Source organism: Anas acuta, chromosome 4 (assembly GCF_963932015.1).
Source record: "Anas acuta chromosome 4, bAnaAcu1.1, whole genome shotgun sequence".
NCBI classification, from domain to species: Eukaryota; Metazoa; Chordata; class Aves; order Anseriformes; family Anatidae; genus Anas; species Anas acuta.
Window position 1 is genome coordinate 229,634 of NC_088982.1, and position 22,481 is coordinate 252,114.

General features: G+C 42.4%; 1 protein-coding gene across 1 annotated transcript; it reads left to right on the plus strand.

Moving 5' to 3' along the window:
• The first annotated feature begins 567 nt into the window (after nucleotides 1-567).
• Nucleotides 568-20,704, plus strand: M1AP (meiosis 1 associated protein). Its single transcript, XM_068679372.1, has 9 exons — nucleotides 568-832; nucleotides 5,692-5,874; nucleotides 8,510-8,687; nucleotides 15,110-15,283; nucleotides 16,872-17,022; nucleotides 18,204-18,345; nucleotides 18,889-19,095; nucleotides 20,090-20,245; nucleotides 20,549-20,704. Exons 1-9 carry the CDS (start codon nucleotides 584-586, stop codon nucleotides 20,687-20,689), a joined length of 1,581 nt encoding a protein of 526 aa, XP_068535473.1. The 5' UTR covers nucleotides 568-583; the 3' UTR covers nucleotides 20,690-20,704.
• The last annotated feature ends 1,777 nt before the right edge of the window (nucleotides 20,705-22,481 follow it).

A 22,481-nucleotide genomic window follows, 5' to 3' on the forward strand; every position in this document is an offset into this window, starting at 1 on the left:
AGTTCACAATGTAAAACTGATGTATATGCACTATTTTATTTCTGCATCGTGATGGCCTTTTTTGGATATGACAGCTACTTGTCTCATCAAGGAGTGGGGCTGTGTTCTCATCTGGATATTGGGTATGATCACTTGGCCACTGCAGAAGCAGGAGTACTAGTTCCGAGTCCTTTTATCCACCAGCTGTTGAAAATCACTGCTATGCTGGAGATTGTTGCCACACACCTGAGTCATACTGGAGGATTGTATCACATAGCTTGTCCATGAGCTAGGTATGGCTGTGCTAGCAACATTAACTGCTCCAGTTACAGCTGCAGAAGTATATTTGCTATGCATTTTTTTTGGTTGATCCATTTTGTTTTCTGACCTTATGCTTTTTCCCTTACATTTGCATGGGTTTATCCTAAAGTATGAACAAATACTTTGGTGAAAGCTATTGAAGTCTAATTCACTACTGCTTGCTATTTCTCACATTGCTTTCAAGTGAATGGGAAAAGGAGAGTCGCACTCATTGATATTTGTCAATTTTTCCAGCTCAGATGCAGAAGGGTAACTGGATGTCTACTACCTACATACAGAAGTCATGAATTCCAGAAAATTATTCTCAGAAACACGGAAAACATTTCCTGATACTAAAGCACACTGCCAGCAGCCATCACGGATTCTCATTGTGGATGTCACATCAGCTTCCTGGGACAACACTTGTTCTGTACTCTCTGAAGCTCTGGAAAACACACTGAGTTTGGCATGCAGATTGACAGGTCCCTGCCGTGTTCCCCTTCTTAGCCTCTATGTGGTACAGAACCAGCAGGAATGTTTGCTTCCCTTTGTGGTAGGTGTGAAATTATGTCTCTTGGGATGTAGCAAACATGAATGCAATATGTTGTTGCAGTTCAGTAAAGGAAGTTATGATTTCCTACAAATTTATATTTAAAAAAATAATCATTCTCAAAGAGCAAAGCCTGTTAGACTTCATGGAAGAAGTGAGTTTTATGAAAGAATGGTGTTTAAAAGGAGAAGGTTCATGTTTTTGATCTGTGAAGTTGCTCATGTGCATAAATTAGGTTTTGTACTGTTCCTTTCTGTACCATCTGTTGCACTCTCCCATATGCTACTTCCTGCACTGTCTGTGCTGCTTCATACTTACCAATTGCAACTCTACAACTGCAATAATTTGGATGGTGAAATTGCCTGTATACCAGTTGATTATACAAATATTACCACTTTGGGGGCTGTTCCAGACCTTTAAAGGGAAAGGATCAGAATTCAAAGTATTTTTGCCAAATTTGAGAAATATCCTGATCTAAGTCAATAAGAACAAGTACTTCATTCACATAGGGATATGCTGCAGAATAAACACAGACGGGGAATTAGTAGCAGCTCTACAATAAAAGTTTGGGTTTGGAAAGCATCATAAAGTTCATTGGAATCTATGAAGTCATCCTACTGCGGTCATACTAACCACTCTCATTTATGTAAGGTAGTATGAACACTCAGTATTAACCCTTCCACTTTATTCAGCAATGGTAAAAACATTCTGAAATATTTTGTCAAGTTTTCACATCTCAAGAGAGGCAGACACCAACTGGAAAAAAAATAATCAAAGGCCAATGCTAACGATGAATTTAGAAAATGGGATCTGCAAGGAGACTGTATTAAATGGCATTGTTCATTTTGCATAATAGGTTATAGAGAACATGACAAGATAACTAAGATGACACCAGAAGAACATTTACTGGGGAGATTGTGAAACCACTCTGATTAGGGTCTTTAAGAACAGACACTTCTTAGGATGAGTTTAGATATAATCCATTCTGGCATGGAAATACGGGAATGGACTAGGCATTCTGTATCACAACTTGTTCCAGGCCTGTTTTCTGTGATTTTGCCTTTTGTCCAAGTTAATTTGTATGTGTTTAGGGCCAAACACCTGCTTTTTTATTTACTAGGGAAGTGCTGACACTGTTCCAACCTGTGCTGGCTGAAAACAAACTCAGATCTCATTCAGTAATCATGGATCACTAGAGTACGACTGACACAATCCCCCCACTTGCCCTCGTATGAATCGTGAATCTTCTGCTGCTTATGACAGATTGTCTTTTTATGTAAAAAACAACTCATTCCGATTATCATAGGTGTTTGTTGTTTTGTTTTGTTTTGTTTTGTTTTTAAGACAGAGGAACCCTGCCTATTATATAAGCTATTATATTTCACTAAAATAGCCATACTTCACTAAAGCATTTTCTCCAGAAAGACATGAAGTTTTTATCTGAAGATATTACAAGATGGAGAATAATCTACTTCTGTTGATAATTTCTTTCACTGGTTAATCATTGTCATTGTGAAACTTGCAGCCAGCTTCTAATTTGTATTTATTGGCTTTAGCTTCCAGGGATTTGTTCATATATTTCCTCTTTTGGCTTGATTGAAAAACCTGCTTATATCTTATTTTTTCTTCCTCTAGAGATAATCAGGTTCCCCTGTAATCTTCTAGCTGGCAAATGAAAGAGAAAAAAATATGAGTCTAACTGCAAGGCATTTTTAGAGTCCCTTAATAACTTCCAAGCCCTTCCCTGTATTCACTCTTCTGTCTTTTTCACAGTTGATTCAAAATATGGTCACTGAGATTGGATGCTGCATTCCAATACCAGTCTCAGCAATGCTGTAAAGAGAGCTAAAAAAGTATCCCCTCCTCCTGTTTGCTTGATTGGTAATCACATCAACTCTTTTGCCATAATGTGCTTTTCTGGGACTTGTCCAAGCCTGCAAAGTGTGCACCCAAGCTCATGCAGATCTCACCCAAAGATTTGGGCCAGTACCGCACACCATGCTGATAGGCACAGCCCTCCAGTTTTGCCTGGGTGTTCTGCCTACTAAGCCATCTCTATTCAAACATCTGCTGATGTACTGAGGGCTGTTTTTAAGAACTGTTTTTTCCCTTTTAGGGACATTAAAGTATAGCAGGATGGCAATCTTTGATGGACCTTTTTTTTTCATTTTATTATAAATGATTTCTAGTCCTCTGTAGCTTCTCAGAACAGGACCAATTTTATATCTCTGTCTGCTAAACATCTATTCCATTTCACCCTTCTCCAGAAATACTAGTGCTCCTTCACTTTTTCTGTACTTCTGAATGTACCCATGTGTCAATAATGCATGTTTGTCACTTTAATTTTCTGATCTAGCTAGAGAATAACTTGATAGTTCTCAGTGAGAAACCAAGATAGATATATATTGGAGGTTGCTTATTAGACAAATCATATGAGGTCAGGAAACCCCCAGAGCTAAAAACAGAGGCTGGGAGAGTACATGAGGAAGTGTCACGTATGGTTGCCCTTTTTTCAGTCTTCCCCAGGCACATGTTTAGAGTCTGCATTCCTACTGATCTCCTCTAATGGCCTAACTCTAAGCACTCCAAAGAGCTTCCCTGGAAAGGGAGAGGTGATGCCAAAGAAAGGGAAACTAGGAATAAAATAAATAACAATGGAGAACAACAGATGGTGACAAGAGGCGGAGTGAACATTAAAGGGACAGAAACTTTAAATGTGTAAGTGGGTAAGGACTGAGATCACCTCCAACTGACGGGCAATTTTCACAGAATCACAGAATCATCTCAGTTGGAAGAGACCTCCAAGGTCACCTAGTCCAACCTCTGACTAACAAGTCCTCCAAGTCCAGCAAGTCACCAAGTCCAACCTAACACTAACAAGTCCTCCATTAAACCATATCTTCCTACTCTTTTTCCCTGGGGATGGGCAGCAGGGATGTCTCAAGTACATTCCAGAGTTGAAACTGCAGCTTGTGTAGACCAGCCTAAGTTAATATTTAAAGCAGCTGTATGCATGCAACAGAAAATGCAACTCTGCCGGTGCCAGTTCCAAGACACACAGGTAGTTAACTGGGCTTTTGGCTGCCCTGTAGCACATGCTGAGCCCTGTTCTGCCACTGAGGAGCAATACTTGACCTGGGACAGATGGTTTACATCTCTGTGAGCTGCAACTGCCTCTTGGGATTGAGGGCAAGCATCTGAACTGTAGGGAGTTTTGCTATAGCACTCTGAAGAGCATCATGGCTCTGTGCATGTACACAAGGTTCCCAGCCTCACAGGAGAACTGAGATAATGGGCCAGACATTTCTCCCACTGTGGAATACAGTCAGTATAAAGTGTGGTGACTTTCCTTAAAACTGCTCATCACCATTCTGACGAGAGGTTTGGGCTGTCCCATCTTTCTGCCTCACCTTGTTTGCAGAGCCATCCGAGCTGCCTGTGACAAGCTTCAGCCTACCTGGTTCATAACTCAGTCACCCTAAAAGGCCATGCTGTAAACCATGGCTGCTCAGGAGCTGCTTAATGAATCAGTGCCAAGTTTCTAAAGCAAATGAAGCATACATTCAGCTGTTGCCTCTTCTCTGAGGAAAGTGACTTCTGGCAGTAGTGTTTTATATTGCTTCAAACAGATTTGCTACAGTTCATTGGTAGTTTTCCCTGTGGCCACAATTTTCCAGGTTGCTTGCTGGTTATTTGTCAACTTCGAGTTCTTGTTGAAGCCCAGGTGAGATGATGTGTGTAAATGCTGGGCTAGCTATGTTCCACACACCTTTGGATCCTGGGTGCGCTCTTGCTTTGTCACATCTATGCTAAAGCAAGGACATGGCTTGGTAACAGCTACTAGGTAGCTTTAACTAGGAAACAGAGTGTAAGGGGCCTACCAGGATTGTGGCCATTCTGGTTCATTTTCAGACTGCTTTCTACAGATTTAGGTGATCAGTATAAAATGATACCAGCTTCAAGGAAGTCATGAGCAACATATGTGATATATGGGTTTGGTAGCCCTGGACTATAAGTAATCTAAATCACAATAGCAGACAGTGAGAATATGGCCCAATATCCTGCAGTACATGAGACTGACACAAAGAAGCATAGTGGAACTCATCAGGTTAATAAACTGTGCATTTGTAATGTTCATCTTGCTATAATGAGTCAGACCAGCTGTCCTTGGGGCAGCCATTATATTGTAGTAGTTGTTCCATGAAAGAGTAAAATGTTTTCAAATGACAATTATAGAATAACTTTTCTAATACTTGCTCTGGTATCTCATTTTTGAAGCAGGAGGGTCCACAGACCTTCCATCAGCATTTGTTCTGAGAATTATTACTGTGGTGCATGTTCTAAAACAGCATTACAAGAGCACAAGAAATGCCTTACTGGGTCTGACCAGCAGCCCACTAGCTCAGTCTCAAAAGGAGAGGCTGTTTTGGAGGAGTACCCCAGCCCAAGCACTTTCTGCTGTTCTTTCTCCTTGTGCCCCCCCAGTTCCACAGCTGCCGTATTAAGAATGATGAAGGATATGTTTGAAGTTATTCTCCTTGCTATCAGATTATGGACCCATTACCCATTAGTCTGTGGACCCCCTTTTTGACCTGACAATGCAGTTTGACTTCAAGCCCTCCAGTGTGCAGGTCCCAGAGGTACACAGCCCGATGAGTGATGGAGTATGGGTATGACAATGGTGATATGGCCAGGGGTCAATTCATATCACTGTTCATGGCTTTATGACTAGTAAAAAGCTCCTGGGCCATGTCTTATCTCATCGCTGTGAATTCAAAGGCCTCATTCCAAATTATGGAAAAATATTTCATATTATGGTTGACATTCTTTGTGTTTCAATTTCATTGAATATTGTTTTTCAGCAACTGAAGGAAAGCTTTGCACGAGTTCAAGCCTGCATTTCAGAGCTCCGTTCACTACCAAGAGAAGGCTGTTTCCCACAGGGGGGAGATGGAGTGGTACAGGCTGTGCAAGATGGATTGCAGCAGTTCAAGCAATACAGCAGACACACAGTGGTAGGAGGCTCAACAAATAGTTCTGTTGAGGTAAGAAAACATTGGGAAGATGGTAGGAGCCATCTATCAGACTTGTGACTTTGCCACTTGTTGACACATTAAGATGATAGTCTGTGTGATATCTAAAGACCATGGGAGGGAAAGAGTAATTAAGCCCACCAAAATACCCATGTTGCAATCTCTGGATGCTCATGGATAAGAAATAAATTTGGGTTTGAGATACTTATGGAGAACGACTTACTTTAAAATATAGAAAAATGAATTTATTTTCCAAGCATTTAAGACTGGCTCAAGCAGAGATAGCTCTGTCCTCTTTGCACCCTCACTTCAGGTAGTTATATACATTGATAAGATAAGCTGATGATGACTTCTTGGTACAGGTAATAAGGGAGCCTACTAGGAAAGGCATCCTCCAAGATTTGTTGCTTGTAAACTGAGAGGGTCTAGTGGGTAAAGTGGTGATTGGCAGTCAAATATGTCATAGTGCCCATGAAATAGTTGAGTTTAAAATTTTTGGTGATAGGAGGAAGGCTGCCACTAAAATTTCAACCCTGGATATGGGGAGAGCAGACTTCAGGCTGCTCAGGGAACTAGTTAGTAAAATCCCCCAGGCATCTGCTTTTGAAGACTTTAGGGTACACCAGTGGTTGTCACTTTTTAAATGCCACCTCTTAAAAGTACAGGAACAGGCAATTCCAAAATGTGGAAGTCAAGCAGGAGGAGTAGAAGGCCAGCTTGGCTAAGCAGGGATCTTCTTCTAAAGCTTAGGCATAAAAATAAAGTGTATGGTTGCTGGAAGCAAGGTCAGGTAACATGAGAGGACTGCAGGGATGTTGTTCACCTCTGTAAGGAGAAAATCCAAAACTTGTGCATGATTTGCTGCTCCAGCTGGATGTATGTAAGTCTACAGGTTCTGATGGGATTCACCAGAGTGCAGCTGCACCAGGTAGCCTGCTGTGGCACCACCCCCCTGCTGCCCTGTGGCCTGCTGCTGCTTTAGGGAGAGGACAGGGTTATGGATAGATACTGGTGATGCTGTATGCTTGCATGTGAACTCCTAGCAGGAAGGTGAGGTGCTTAAGGAGATGTTATGGTTATTTTAGAAGTATAGTTTCTTTAGTGTGGGACCATGATGGCCAGCATTTGTAGCACAAGAGCACCACTAGCAACTTGCATGTGCAAATCAGATGCAGTCTTCAGGCAACGTGCCTTTTCCCAACAGTAAAACCACATAGAGGGAAGAATATTTCTAGCTGGCTAGTAGGCATAGGAGGTAGACTTTGTTACAAACCACAGTCATACAAAACCCAAACATTTTATAAAAAATATTGAAAATGCGTACTCTTTGGAGTAATCCTCACTTCAGAGGGGAAAAAAAAACAGCAGCATCAGTGGGGTCAAGTCTCAGCAGCAGCTATGGAACAGGGAACACAGTGAGCATGCATTAAGATGAATAGTACTTTTCAAGTCTCCAGCAGACCATTCTTTTGCACAGTATCATAGAATATCCGAGTTGGAAGAGACCCACGGGAATCATCAAGTCCAATTCCTGGGTCCCCAAAGGACCACTCGTCCCCCCCCCCCCCCAAAAAAAAAAAAAAAAAAAAAAAATCAGACCATGTGTCTGAGAGCATTGTCCAAACACTTATTGAACTCCAACAGGCTTGGTGCTGTGACCACTTCCCTGGGGAGCCTGTTCCAGTGCCCAACCACCCCCTTGGTGAAAAGCCTTTTCCTAATGTCCAGTCTGGTCAGATTGAGAAGTGTAATGGTATTCAGAGATTATATTGAGGAACTGTAGTAATAGGAAGATAAGTTACAGTAGCTATCTCAGCTTTTGTATGTGGTACTATATTTCTCCTGCTCTCTGACTGGCATGTGCTAATGTGAATCAGGTTGTGAAAAGGGTAAATGGGAGGTGATAAGCTACAGATGAGATGCATCCGTGCTTTTGACTAAATAATGGTGCATCAGTATAGCAAATGCTCTGTCTATATCTCCACAGATGATAATAGTCTCTTGTAGAAAGTCCAGCACTCCCCACTTCAAGAACAGTCCTTGTTAACCTTTTCCAGTAATTCCTGAAAGGAGATCGTAAGCCTTACTTCACTCTTAATACCTCAGAGCCAAACACCAGAGATACATTTAGATGGAGAAGTTATACTTTACTATGGAAACACCTTTAGGATAGACTATATTCACACACACATACACACGTATATACATACATATACATATGTATATGTATATATTAATAATTCACATCCAGCCTTCAAGTGAGACAGACAGATTTAATCTTGAACTATAACTGATGCAGGAGTGGGAAGTGATGCTTTCCTTCAGAAGAACCCAGGCAGAAGCACTTCTATACATATGTTGACTCACTGCCCTTAAGTGCAAAGTATATTCTATAAGGCAGCTGTTGGTTGTTCCATATTCTTCCAACAGCAGCACAAAAACTGTTGATGTTCCCACAGCAAACCTCTGAATATACTATATTGGCTTACAAAAGAGCTAAGGCTCAAAAATCTACGCTTTTAAGTCTGCTTTTGAATAGATTATATATTTCTCTCCTTTGTGCTATTCAGAGAGCAGCTCAGCATCATTGCTGCAACAGAGGATTGGGGTCAGAGGCAGCTCTTACAGTCTGTAATTTGTGTTTCAGATCATAATTTTGACAAGCCAGTCAGGAAAAGAAATGGTAAAGCATCTGGAAAAGAAGTTAAAGGATGTAGACCTTGTGAGTCTGAGAAGAATACAAGTCATTGAGGTTTTGAAGAGAGGCTTTTTGGAGCCTGAGGATGTGGAACAGTGTATGCTAGCAGAAGAGCCCAGCAGCAATGGTGAGTATAAGACAAACAAGGGACTTGGAAAAATCGTGGTTTTGGACAGCAGGACAACCACTACTTCTTGCTTTTGTCCAATATTTACTATTTTTTCTATCATTTAATTTCACTCACTTCAGTGGGAACTACTGAAACGGAAAACAGCAAGACACTTGTACTACAACACTTATCTGGAAGCATTATCACATTTGGGCAGACTTAGCACAGGACTTCACACGCTATTTCATCTCTCGGTATTACCAAAAAATGGTTTTATGTGCAATACAGCTTTATTGAGGAATTAAAGAGAATAAATGACTCCCCAGAGTTTGTGGGGATAGCACACACTCAGACAGTCATAATGGTAAACACTAACCTTTTGTTTTGCCCCTGGACTACATATTCCTCTGCACTAGGAAGAGTTACTCTTCCAGACCAAGTTGTGCACTTACTCTCCCACTCTACTCTGTGCTGGTGCAGCCTCACCTCGAGTACTGTGTGCAATTTTGGGCACCACGGTACAAAAAAGGATGTGAAACTATTGGAGATTGTCCAAAGGGCTACAAAGATGGTGAAAGGCCTAGAGGGGAAGACGTATGAGGAGCAGCTGAGGTCACTTGGCCTCTTCCACCTGGAAAAGAGGAGGCTGAGGGGAGACCTCATCGTGGCCTACAGCTTCCTCACAAGGGGGAGTGAAGGGGCAAGCAGCAATCTGTTCTCTTCATTGACCAGTGATAGGACCAGAGGGAATGGTGTCAAGCTGTGATGGGGAGGTTCAGGCTGGATATCAGGAAAAGGTTCTTCACTGAGAGGGTGGTCACGCACTGGAACAGGCTCCCCAGGGATATAGTCATGGCACCAAGCCTGTCAGTTTAAGAAGCATTTGGACTGTGCTCTTAGTCATATGGTCTGAATTCTGGGGTAGATCTGTATGGAACCAGGAGCTGGACTCGAAGATCCCTGTGGGTTCCTTCCCGCTTGGGATATTCTATGATTCTATGATTCTGTGATTCTATGATTAGCTGTTTTTGTTACTGTTATTATTCTTGCTTAGCTGCTGCTGCTTTTTCTCTGTGCTTAGGTCATCTTTTCCTGATCTCTTAAGGTTATACATCCTCTGTAACCAGTAAAAGTGCCTATCAGTAAGTTCCTTAAAGCCCTACTGTCCATGTTTTTCAATTTTTTATATTTTTTTTCAATGTTTTTCTCCATTTTAAAAACCTTTGCTGTTATCTCACACTCAAACTCCACACTAACAAGACACACATGATACCAAGCCTCAGTTCATGTGACAGGTTCTCACAACAAGTTGATAACAAGTTCGATAAACCTGAGTCACTATTCTTTGCAAAGTTAGGGTAAGGTCTGTTACTAGCAATGGCAGTATTTTTTTACAGCATGACAGACCATATTGGATGTTGTCTCCTTACCTGTCTGTCTCTAGCTCCTCTTCCTTTATTCTCGGTTGCAGTAGCAAATTTCTGGACACTTGTCAGAGTAGGGGTTGAGACTGTTTTAGGTAGATCACAGATTCCTTTTGGTCCTGAGTAAGTACACCCCAGAACCTGAATGATATTTTTCCTGGTCTTATCTCTAAAAAAACTTCTGCACCAATCTGTGTGCTTTCAGCAGTGAGAATTTAAGCTATAGTAATGAGAAATTCAAAACCAGGAATTCCTAGTAGCTTCTCTTTTGAGTCTTTTTGTTTCAAAGGAAATGATTCTGAACAGTCTCTACATAAATCAGCCAGGCGGTGAACAGAAGTCCTATACCACAATAGTTTAGTGCAGAAGCCTGTACAACACAATGCTGCTCTAACTGCAGTTTTCATTTCTGTATTTCATTTTACCTGACTTTAAAATCTGCTCAGTTATTTCAGCTCTTTATGAAGGCTGATAAAGTGACTGCTGAATAGCAGGAGCTTGCACTGGTTTTCTCTTATCTGCAGCACAGCACATACTGGTTGCATTTTGCCACAGGTGACAGTTGCTCTCTTTGCCACCTTGCCTCCTAGTAAGCTGCTGGCCAGGCTTAATCCAACTCTGAACTCTATAATCAAGCACTTTTACTACGTGCTGAAAGCTTCCTGCCCAGAAGGGACTGTCTCCCTCAGTAAGGCATAGGTGGTTATTCTGGACTCTGCCTGTTTTAAAACAGAGGCCTCAGGGAGAGTGCTCCTCCCTGCTGCCCTGAGGATACGGCTGTTTTTCTTCCTGAGCAGCACTGCTGTCGCTGAATCATAAGGAAGAGGATCAGGGTTCTGTCACACTGACATGATTTTAGAATTAATTCAGGATGTCAGAGCACCAACAGCACCTGATCTGCAAATTACAAAACGATTTTGGAAAGAGCTGTTGCCTACAGCTCTGAGGCTGAGGTGTTCTTTACAAACACTGATCTAGCCCATATGGGAAGAGGGCAGCATTTTAGGTAGCTGCAAATGCTGACTTCTCGGATTAGGAGGATTATTATCAGGACTTTGCATTGTGCTGGTGTTCCACAGAACCCTACAGAGAGGCTTTGGAAAGCGAGACACTACAAAACAGAAGATGCTGTGTGCCGCTTAGTCACAAAACCGCTTTAGAACATGCAAAACCCCTCTCTATTGTCTAAAGTGAAGTTGTGTAGCCCTTTTGCCCAATAAATGGAGTGAAAAAAATAAATGGAGATACAATACATTGAATTTCAGACTATGAAATTCTAATTTTCTGTTGCTATGAAACAGTTGTCTGTGGTGAATGCCAGGTGCACAGAAGCAGCCTCATTAAGCTGGGCTTGTCAAATATCTGGTCTGGGCTGGATTTTTTTTAATGTATGCAAGAAATAAATACATACAGTGTTGGATATGCTGCTGACTATTGTCATCAAGACAGACAATTACACTGGGGAAGGTGCAGACAGAAAGCTGGAAGTTTAGTCATTAAGGACATAACAGCTGTGACACCTGTCTGGACATTAGTGTATTATCTTGGATTAGTATACCATGGTTTCAAGATGCATTTATGAACAATCCAGTGGGAAACTAGTATTTCCATGATAGAGTCCCATGGAATATATGGTATTACCCTGATTTCGTTTGGATCTTCTGTAGGGCTGTAAACTCTTTAAGACATATATCAGCCTGTTGCCTTGATTGTACTGCATATACTACAGTGAGATTCTAATCCACTGCAAGGGTTCCTACTGGGCCATTAGTGAATGTGGTCAGTGTTATTTTACTCTCACAAATTGCTTCTTCCAAATCCTAGAAGATTTGGAGAGGCTAAATCTGCATTGTGAGAAAGCACCTGATTTTTGAGCTTTCACTCTCAGCTAGAAATTTTCCTCTCTCATTTGCCCTAACAGGTAAAGCAACATGCAGTTACAATTTCCTATAGCACTGAAAGAAGAAAGGCAGAATCAGGATATCCACTTTCATAGGCTCATTTCGAGGTTAACACAGGTAGAAAAGACCTATATTTTGAGGCCCCATGGTTAGCAACTCTTAGAATAGCTTGGAAGATGAAGAACAGCCTGTCTTGGATGAAAAATGCTTGCTGTTTTTATTTTCCTTACAACAGCAACCTCTCTAGGAGTGTGAATTTCTAGACAGAGACCATGTGACAAGCAGTAAGGATTGGTTTTTCAAACTGCAAAGCCACTCCTCTGTGGAATAGACTAAATCTATGGTATTTCTTTAATGGTGAAACATTAGGGCTTGGCAGACTGCAGACTGAAGCAGAGACCACGATAGAAGTCTGATAAAGAGACCAATACATAAAGCTTTTGTAGAGGGAATAGTGTGTACTTGTAATCAGTAGGATGCAGCGGACTGGCCTCTAATGGATTTCACAGTAAATATCACTATGTCTGTCTTGTCCCTACCCCATTGTGAACACTTAGAGCACCTGGGTATTGCTAAACCATTTGCAAATGATGGTTAATATTATGTCATATCAATGCTGGCCCTATCTGTCTTTCGGGAAAAGAAAAATACACACATTGGAGTTGAAGCACTGATACATTTTTAATGAACATAATCCATCTTCTACAAGCCCAAGGGAACCTTTTTCTATATGCTCTGCAGACTGACAACCAATAAATGGTTTTGTATACGCAGTGTTCAGGGATTCCTAGAGCCATCACACAGCAGGCATCAGCATCCCAACACAATCTTCCTTTGGACACCAGTGAATCCAATGAATTTCTTTTTACAATTGCCATGTATTGTGCTGACTTAAGATGTGTAAGTGGCTACATATCTATTAGAGAAAATTAAAAAATAGGAAAATATTTACTGAGGAAATAACTAAAACATTTACCAGCTGCAAAACACTGTCACTCAAAACACAGCTAATTCCCCTTGTCACTTATGTATAAAGCATTTGTTAAAGTAAATTATGTGCATTTCCTGGTGCTTCGTCTTTTGAACTACTAATGCCATCTGCATTAATATGTAAGTGCATATCCCAGAGAGACACTTACATCTAAAAATGTAGGGAGTTCATCACAGCTGAAATACAGCCGGCAAGGTCTCCAGGTGCATTCTGCAGAGAAAAAAGAACAAGGATCCTAGCATCAGGACAAGAGCCTGACAATAGTAATAGTTCTGTTCATGAGGCCCTGTCTTCAGAGAAAAACAGGGAATTCCCTTTCACCAGAGTATTCTCCACCATTGATCCAAGAGAGAAGAACTTGAATTCCCATAAGCATCAGAGAAGACTGGGATAAGGCATGATGATAGTCTTAAGCTATATTTGAAAAGAACTGCAATAAAAAATAAAATTATTTAAAAAAAAAAAAAAAAAAGGAATTCAACGTGCCTGAAACCAAGGACAGTCAGACCAGACTTTAAGAAGGAAAGGCTTTCAGTAGCAAGGACAGTGGTGGGTAGGAGTTGATTCTACTTTGTTGCAGAAGTACAGCCTACCTGAGCTCAATGACTTCCTCAAGGCTGCAAGGAGAAACAATTGTTAGGCCATCCTACTCTGATGGCCAAACAAGTTGCAAGTTGCAGACCATTTGAAGATCACAGTCTCTTTTAGATTATTTGCCATCTAGAGGGAGATTAATGAATTTCTCTCTCCCTTTCTTTTTTTTTCTTTTTTTTTTAATTTATTTTCATGTAGGAGAGGATGCATAGTATCATGTTTGCAACCTATAAATACTAAGGCATAAAGAAAAGATTTCTCATTGCAGATGAATATAGCACTGCATTTTAGTCTCCAGCTGAACTGGTGAACACATTTGGGAAACCAAACAAACAAACAAAAAAGCTATTTCTGCTATGCATTCATAGTCAGTTGTATGGTGACCTGAGTAATGCAAACACACTGTTTCTCCTGTGTTTATAAACACCCATATTATACGTCTTATGCATTTTGCAAATTGTTCATCAGATTCTATTTTTTCCCACTTTCACCTATTTTATTTTTTATCATTTTTAAAATTTATTTTATCTGGTAGACTGTATGCCACCTTCTCATTTCAGCTATTACTTAGACAGTTAAGGGTTTTATTTATTTATTTATTTAATTTATATTGAGGGGTTTCATATTGTTTATGAAGTTCCTGACTCTGCTGTCCAGCCTACATTTGCCCATTTCTAAATGTTGTGAACAGATCATATATATTTGCTCTGCACCTTCATCATGGTGGCTTAAATACTTGCTAGGTATTTTCAACTTCTTTTAATTTATTTTGAACAAACCTCATAATTTTATGCATTTCTCTTATTTGAAATGAAAGTAACCATGGTAGATAGCTTTGCCTGTTGTTTTACCTACACGGATGTTCTGCTGTATGATTGTTGTTACCAAGCAGTACTTCAATAGTAATGTATTGAACCATGTCTTCTGTGTTGTGCAGGTCCAGGTCAAGTTTTGCTTCTGTTCTTGTCAGGATTGTGACTAGCTGCTTCTTTAAGTATGCATTGAGGGTGTTTAGCAATTTTGTTGTGGGTCCATATTGCAAAGTAACATTCATCTTCTATATGAGGAGTAGTACTTTTCCATCGCTACTACAAAGTACTCCATTTCAATAGCATTTCTGTTTTGCAGTTTCTCTGATTTGTCATAACATCATGCATCCAGTGTCCCTTGCTTGTTGAAAAGGAGAAAATGGTTTAAACTTTACAGAAAAGTCCCTAAGGTCAGTGCTAAGATAACCACTTACTCCAGCAGATAATGTGTCACATCTGCTCCTCTGAAGATGGTAGTAGCGATTGCATCTGTCCCAGTGATGAAGACAGTTGCTGATTTGACCTGTGGAGCAGCTCAGCTTATAGCAAAGTTCTTCTAAGAGGGCAGGTGTCACAGTTCTGTGTTATGATTTGCATGGTAATGGCTTTTGAAGCACCTCCTTTGTGAAAGCATTTGAGGAACTAATGGGGTATAGTGTAGTGGAAAATGCAGAATGTTCTTTTCTATTGCTGAAAATATTTTCACCATTTTTCCCTGCAGACATTGCAATCCTTGGAATGGACATTGATCTGCAAACCATAGAGGACAATGTCATCAGCTTGGAGATGCTGTTTAAAACATGGCTTCATGACTGTGGCTCAGAGAGAGAACACCTCCATCTCCTCCTTCCATCAGGAGGCTCCAGCTGTGCCACTGCACCCAAGACCACCCTAAGTATTTAATTTTCTCTCCCTCTCTGCAGGGGATCCTGACTCCCACAACCTTAATGATTACCCAGGCCTGTGCTGGGCATGTTCCCCTACATATTGAGATTCAAGTAAGGCCTCTGGGTGACACTGAAAGATGTCTGAAGTTTCTGTTGTCTGAGTCTGAGGGGCCATCTCCTTAGAATGTGTCTAAGTTGTTGTGTACTGTGGCTGCTGATGCTATCATCCATTTCCATTCTGCAGCTAAGATGTGCTTTGAAGAGCATGTGACTTTATAGCCACTGGATCAAAGTAAAGGGGCCTTACAAACTGAGAGCCAGAGACCTTCTGGCTGTTACATAGCTCTAAAATTGTGTTTCTTGTGCTTGATGCTAAGGGTCACTTAAGTAAAAGCTGTCTTACAAAGTGACTTGGCATGTATTTTTATTTATTGACTTAGAACTGAAATAGGTAACATAGCCAGACCTGCCAACACACTGGAATATTTATAAGGAATATATATATATATATTTGTTTTGGTTTGTTTTTCCTTTTAAGAGCCTAACACCAAGTTCCTAACCCACACTTGGGCAAGCACTGATAACACCAAAAGCTACAGGAGATAGAAGTGCTTCCCCTAAGTAGCTGTTAGCTGTATTATGCTGCCATGGAAATCTGCACGTGCAGTACCAGCACCCCCCCCTTTCCATGCTGCTCCAATATGGCTCTAATGTGCTACTTCACATTGCCTTGGCAGTAGAAGCACACTTGTTTTCTGCTAGTGGTCCACAGACTAGCTCTAGACTGGAAGCAGAGCTCATAGAGCGGTCAGTGCTGGTGGCTGTTGGAGATAGGTTTCACAGCAAACAGATCAGAAAGCTTGGTGTGACTTTTTATTTACGTAGTAGCTACCATAACAGCCTCCAGATCAGTGCAGACAATTATGTTTTATTCTTAAAAGTTGATTTTCCTTCATCATAACATTGAATTTCACAATCAATATATTGTATTACTGTAGCTAGCAAGGCAAACCAGGTTTCTCAGCAGTCAGGTTTTTTCACCTTCCCACACTCAAGAAGTCTTTAGAAAGCCAGGGAATGTGTATCTTGCTATATAACTTACTATACCAGTGCTGGTATCCTCAGTCTAGCAGATTTCTCCACAAACATGGCTAGAGAAGCTGGCAGGAAATAGTATGGCCCTGAACCCTGCGTGGCATTGGGAAAGATGCTTCTGCTCCCTCTTCAGCTGGCCACACATCTCGAAAAGTGGAACTTGCCTGCGGGGTTTAGCAACCAGTCATTGTTTCATTAATGTGCCAAGCATGTGGTAGCTCCTTTGGGAGAAAGCTTGTTGCCTTCTTTTGCCATAGGCTTTAACGCTGTTCTTCCGGAGAGGGAGACATATGGCTTAATTTTTAGGTAGTCCTGTATGGAGCCAAGTGTTGGGACTCAAAGATTCTTGTTGTGACCTTACAACTCAGGATATTCCATGATTATATTATTCCCTTAATAGTTGCTGTTGCTAGAAAACATTAAGTGTATGTAAGTGCTTTGAGCATGTCGTGTGCTACACGTTGCCATTTCCAGCAGTCTAAACCAATTTCTTTCTCCTAGTATGCCTGAAGTGTGATTTACAGGAAAGACTGCTTGATCCAGCTCTGCTTTTGGGGACTGCTGATGGCACCATGAAAACAGCTGATTCAAATTCATCCTGCCAGATGACAGCCTGGCCAGCTACAGTGCTGTATAAACTCCAGGTTGTAAAGTAAGTGTTATGTTCTTTGTGCTTGGTAACTGGAAGGCTCGTATAGAAGTAACCTTAATTCTTTCTGTGCAATTTCAACCAGGAATCAGTAATATCAATATTAAGTGCTGGGGACTCAAAGAGCTTGTGAGCAAAATTCAACTGTAAGACACCCACATCCCCTGTATCTCTTAATGTTACGGATTAGCACATCCCACACATGCTGACAGGTGTGCAAAGTCAAAAAATACTGTTACCACGGCACTAGCACTTTTGAGTGTAAAAACATAGATATTATTTATGTAACAGTTGTTTCCTTCCAGCGTGAAGTCTTGTAGGTTGTAGCCATTGCCCCATATATGATATTGCTGTTCTCTCACTACCTAAATGCAAAAAAAAGCAATGAAAGCTTCACAGTGCTGCATGACTTCAGGTAAGAATTTATTTGCTTTCCCATCAGCAAGCTCTGCTGGTAGGCACAGAGAATAACAAGAAGAGTGATACTCTCTAGTGTCTTTTCTGAGCTTTGTTTTTATTTAAAAAGTTGTGTAATTTCTGAACTTCTTTTTGTACAATTTTTCTTAAAATGATTCTCAGCCTGTCAGTAGTTGAAGAGCACTCAGTAATTGTGCATAAATGGCCCACGTCCAAAGCACTTCAGCTACTTAGTATCTATCGGCTCTGTCATGAAGCATAAGTGTGCTAGGGACAACTTTAAGTATTGAAAACTACGTGGTAGTGTTTGAGGTGGGATCCTGGCTGTGTGCAGGAGCAGAGCACATCTCCATTTAAGTGAAGGATAACCACAATATACTAAAGTCACATAGGAAGGGATGTAACTGCCTGAGTGAGCTATTGCCCAAGAAGCCAGATTACTAATCTGTTTGGTATTCAAAATGCATGAGGGTTGGACATGGTCCATGGCATGCTCTTGACAACATAGACACAAGGGAATCTGGCAGCATGCTGCAGGATGCTGAATTCCATGCTGATCATCAAGAAAGTCTTGGATGGCAGCTCTTTCCACTGCAACTGACCTTTTTTTCCAGGGTTTCATAGTGGCAGGCCACAGTATTACAGACATTTGTAGCAGTATTGCAGTTGATACTGCCATAGCCATTTGAGCTACTCGTCCCCCTGCAGTCTCGTCTCGGCAGTTTCATGCTGGCTGTGCTTCATTAACATAAGCTATACATTTACAGAGCTCTGAAGTCCGAAGGGGTCTGTGAGTCTGTACTGTATGGACTGCCTTTCATCATCAAGCCCACAAGCTGCTGGCAGCTAGACTGGGATGAACTGGAGTTAAACCAGCATAGCTTCCATGCTCTATGCCATAGTCTTCTGGTGAGTGTAAAATTGCAGTCTCGTGGGGAGGGATTGACACAGAAAGGAATTGTTAGTGCACATCTAGTAAGATCTATCTAGTCTTCGCCAGAAAACATGTTTCAAAATTTGCAGCTTCATCTCATGGGCCAGGGTTGGGCTTGTAAGTCCTTCCAGCCAATGCAACCACTGGAAAGAAGATACAGCACATCAAATCTTAAAGGTGCTCTAGCCTATCAAAAATCCAGTGTTTGGAGTGCAAAGTCACGAAAGGAGTTAGACAAGCATTTTTAACTGTGAAAATAGTTAACCAAGGGTTGGAATGTGGCAGACTTTCCATTACTAACAAGTCTTAAATCAAACTTGGATGTTTTCTTAAGAATTGTCATGCATTCGATTAGAAAAAACTCAGGTTGTCCTCAACCACAGTGCAGATTAGTGTTCTTATTCTGATACATATGAATGACTCTCTGCTGCTGAGCCCAGCAACCCATACAGCAAAAATGCTGATGGAAGAGGCTATTGCACCTTTTTTTCACGTTGATTTTGGTGTTTGCTATCTAGAAAAGGAAGTGGATGCTTTTGGCCAAACTCGATCCACAGAACACTTGTCCAAGCTGGAATATCGTGGTGCATTCCTACTACATCATTGTCCCTTCTGACTCTGCCACTCTGCTTGTCAAAGCAGTCGCTGTAAGAGAGCTCCTGATGCCATCAGTCTTCCCAGCCCTCCTTGCTGAGCATCCTGAGAGAGTGCAGGGCCCTATAGAGGTAAGTCATTGATGGCCCTACACAAAAATATGTGGAAAGGATCCCAGCTATACAAGCAGGGATCTGAGTAACAATCCCTTCACGCACAGGGAATGCAAATGCTACTGAGGCATACTTACCTCCCGTGCTCCTGGGAAACATGGCAGACTGCAGACAGGTGCTTTAGGCATAAGATACATCAACACAAAAGCTCTCTTGATGTCTTCCAGTAGCTTCAGGCTTCTGCACTTCCTCTTGTGCATCCATACGTTCTTCTCCTGAGTTTTCTGTGTCTGCTTCAGGTGATGCCAGAAAGGGCAGGGCTCTCACTATAGGTCTTAGATGAACAGAGGAGGAAACAGCTGTGAAAATGTCCAGTGGTGACTGGAACATGATGAACTTTTCCAAAATTTATTCCCAGCAGCCAATATGTCCTACAGTTTTCCTCACAGACAGAAAAATGCTTATCCTTTGGAACAATGCTGCTATGTGGGAAGGCAACTTCTATCAGCTTCTGAGGCTGAGAGGGCAGCAGAGAAAAGGCACTGGTTGTGAAGGAAAGGTGCAAGCACCATGTGGTGGAGTTGGTAGGGCAAATGGAGGTATATCTACTGAGGGGCAATCTACTGAAGAATTATTGAGGATAACAACATGTAGACAGGGTGCTACAGCTTGTTGTCTGATTTCAGGCATGGGGGAGGATAGGACTGTATCCTGCAAAGGAAAGCTTAAATCCACTGAGACCTGGTTGCAGATGCCTGTTGCTCTATACACAGCTAAGAGCAGTCCTTGTGGGCTGCAGCACAACCAAAGAGCCTATCTTGCTTCAGCATGCCAAGAAGTGTCATCCATCTCTCAAAAAAAAAAAAAATTCTCCCCCCCCAAAAAAAACAAAAACAAAAACGCAAAAACAAAACAAAACAAAAAAAAAAACACTATGCTAATGATAATAAAAGCCCGCAGCCTTCACCTGGCATATCTCATTACCACCAGGTTCTTTCTTCTATCTGAGCAGACTGCCCTGAACAGCTTGGAAGTGGAAGTTACTTATAACCCCTTGCACCTGAAAAGCAATCTGTACAAACACCTGAAGAGTATATTGTACAGACCACTGCACAGGCAGCAGGCCCAGCACAGGGACCAGCGACCAGAGCGGCATCAATCCAAGCAGGTATGACTCTTGCCTTTGACTAGCCTATGTAGACCCTGTCTTGTCCTCCTGGTCTGCTTCTTGCAGAGGGGAAATGGGTAACCCCCGATAGCCTGACAGTACAGGGAAAGCAGCACAGGGCAGCAACAACATTCACTTGTAGCTGGTAGAGCTGTGAGTGGGGTATAGCATATCCTTGTGCTATGGGGGAGATAGGTGCTGACCAGCTGGCACATGCAGACAAAGACAGCATGCTGAGAGCTGTTGGAGAAGCCAGCCCCTCCTTCCATGAAGTGCATTCGTATTTTTCTCCCTGCTTTGCAGCATCAGAGCAGAGCCAAAGCCACAGTAGCACCCCTTCTGATGGCTCCTTCTCCTGCCCAATTGTTCAGACCAGCAGTGGTGAAGAGAGATTCCTCTGAGTACTCCTTTCTCCCCAAAGAGGACGATGAGTTCCTGCAGTGAAGATACCCCATGGCACTGCTTACGCCTGCTCACGTGCAGTTACAGCTTGGCTTCTGCTTGGCTGCTAAGGCTTACTCACTGAGCCGGAAGCGGTCAGGCAAGACACTGAGCCTGTCCGTGGTCAGACAGTCACTTCCCATTGTTTGTTCCTCCTTGTTTTATGGTTTTGTTAGTCACTAAGTCAGTCTGCAGGAAGCTTGCTACTCTGGGGCTCCTTGTCCCCTTGCTATTCAGCTATCCCCTGCGACACCCTGTATTTCCCATTCTCATCAGCACACATCACCAACATGCCTCAAATTATGGTTTCTTAGAATAGGCTAGTGCAGCCCACAAACCACAGATTACTGTCAGCAAGTGCAGTAAAGCTGCAGACAGTGTGGTGAGGAAGTCAGGCAGATAGACAAAAGTACAAAGCAATGTCAAACTGCCCTCATCCTGCAGGAGCAGCTTCACCAGGGTGTTTTAATAAGCAAAAAACAGGGCTTGTGAATTCACTGTAAAGCCCAGGATGCTATCCTCTAGAGCAGCATTATATTTATACAAGACAATGATGACTCGCCTGCTTCCATGGTGGTCTCACCGTCCAACTCCCCAGCTTGCAGATGGGTTTGTAGCAAGTGCCAAGCCACCAGCAATGCCCTGGCTGGGTCCCGCATGAGAGCTCACTGCAGCTGGACCCCCAAGCACTCTTCTCTCAGACAGCTGTTGCTTGGATGCACTCCTTCCTGTGTCCGGTCCACACCTACGGTGCCATTCAGCAAGCCAGCACAGTCAGTACATTTTGGACTCATTAAATGGGGAATATAGCCTGGAGCTTTCCAGAGAGCTTCTGCCCAGTGCTAGCACAAATGTGAGCCCCAGTTTTTTCAGTGCAGCAATAGAACAGCTGCTACTGCCAGAGCCGGAGCTGAATACAGTGTGACTGAGCCAAGGGGGGGCAGCCTCACTTGGCTTCCTGGATACTGTACACCACCAGGCATTTACGTTCTACTTTGTTCTGACATGCTGTTTCAAAATAAAGTTCTCCCATACAATATTACCTTACTGCCTGTGGTCTATAATGCATATGGTGTGCAGCAATCCTAGCACTGACCCGCACTTCCTGAGAAACAGCTGCGGTTGACCAAGGGCATGGTGCAGGCAGCACACTCCCCGAGGGACTGCAACAGCAGGAGAGCAGAGTGAGCTGTTTCCTCCAGGATCTCAGCTCAGTAACAGGGTCTGATTGCCACCTATTGTCTACCTGTTCCTGAGGCACGCGCTAAGGTGGCAAAGCACCCAACAGAAGAAAAGGTAATGACAGCACCTGTTTGCCTCTGACACTGGTAGTCTCATCTCAGTCTTGAATCTTAACAGTACACTACTGAGCTGCAGAGGCTTCGATGAGGGCAGCAGCACCCTTCCCAGTGTTGAGAGCAGGGGAAGGAATCACACAGATGTTATTAAGTCTGAGAAGTGAAACCTGCTTCCTCTGCGCCTCTGTGGGAGCTGTGCCTTGAACAACTGCCTGACTACACATCTCTACAGTTGCATGCAAAGCCTGGGTCCACCTTGCCACTGGTTTCTCCTGCATGGGCCTGTTCTTCTCATGCCCCAGGAGCACTCCATACTTGGCAGGAGGTTGCATTGCAGGCAGTTGCTCAGGGCAAGATGTTAAGGGAAGGTACCTCAAGGACAAGGCAGACATCCCTGACAGCATGGGGAGATGCATTTCCTGGGGTATGCAGGTAAGCAGCCAGTCCTTACCTTTTTATTAACAAGCTCAGCGGGTGTGGAACTGGGGAGTGTCCAG

What these genes read in the sequence shown, in the direction of transcription:
- M1AP (XM_068679372.1), top strand. Translation starts at nt 584, where the DNA reads ATGAATTCCAGAAAATTATTCTCAGAAACACGGAAAACATTTCCTGAT. An exon ending in TATAAACTCCAGGTTGTAAA is followed by an intron (nt 17,023 to 18,203) that starts GTAAGTGTTATG and finishes ATACATTTACAG; the next exon opens with AGCTCTGAAGTCCGAAGGGG. An exon ending in AGCGGCATCAATCCAAGCAG is followed by an intron (nt 20,246 to 20,548) that starts GTATGACTCTTG and finishes CCTGCTTTGCAG; the next exon opens with CATCAGAGCAGAGCCAAAGC.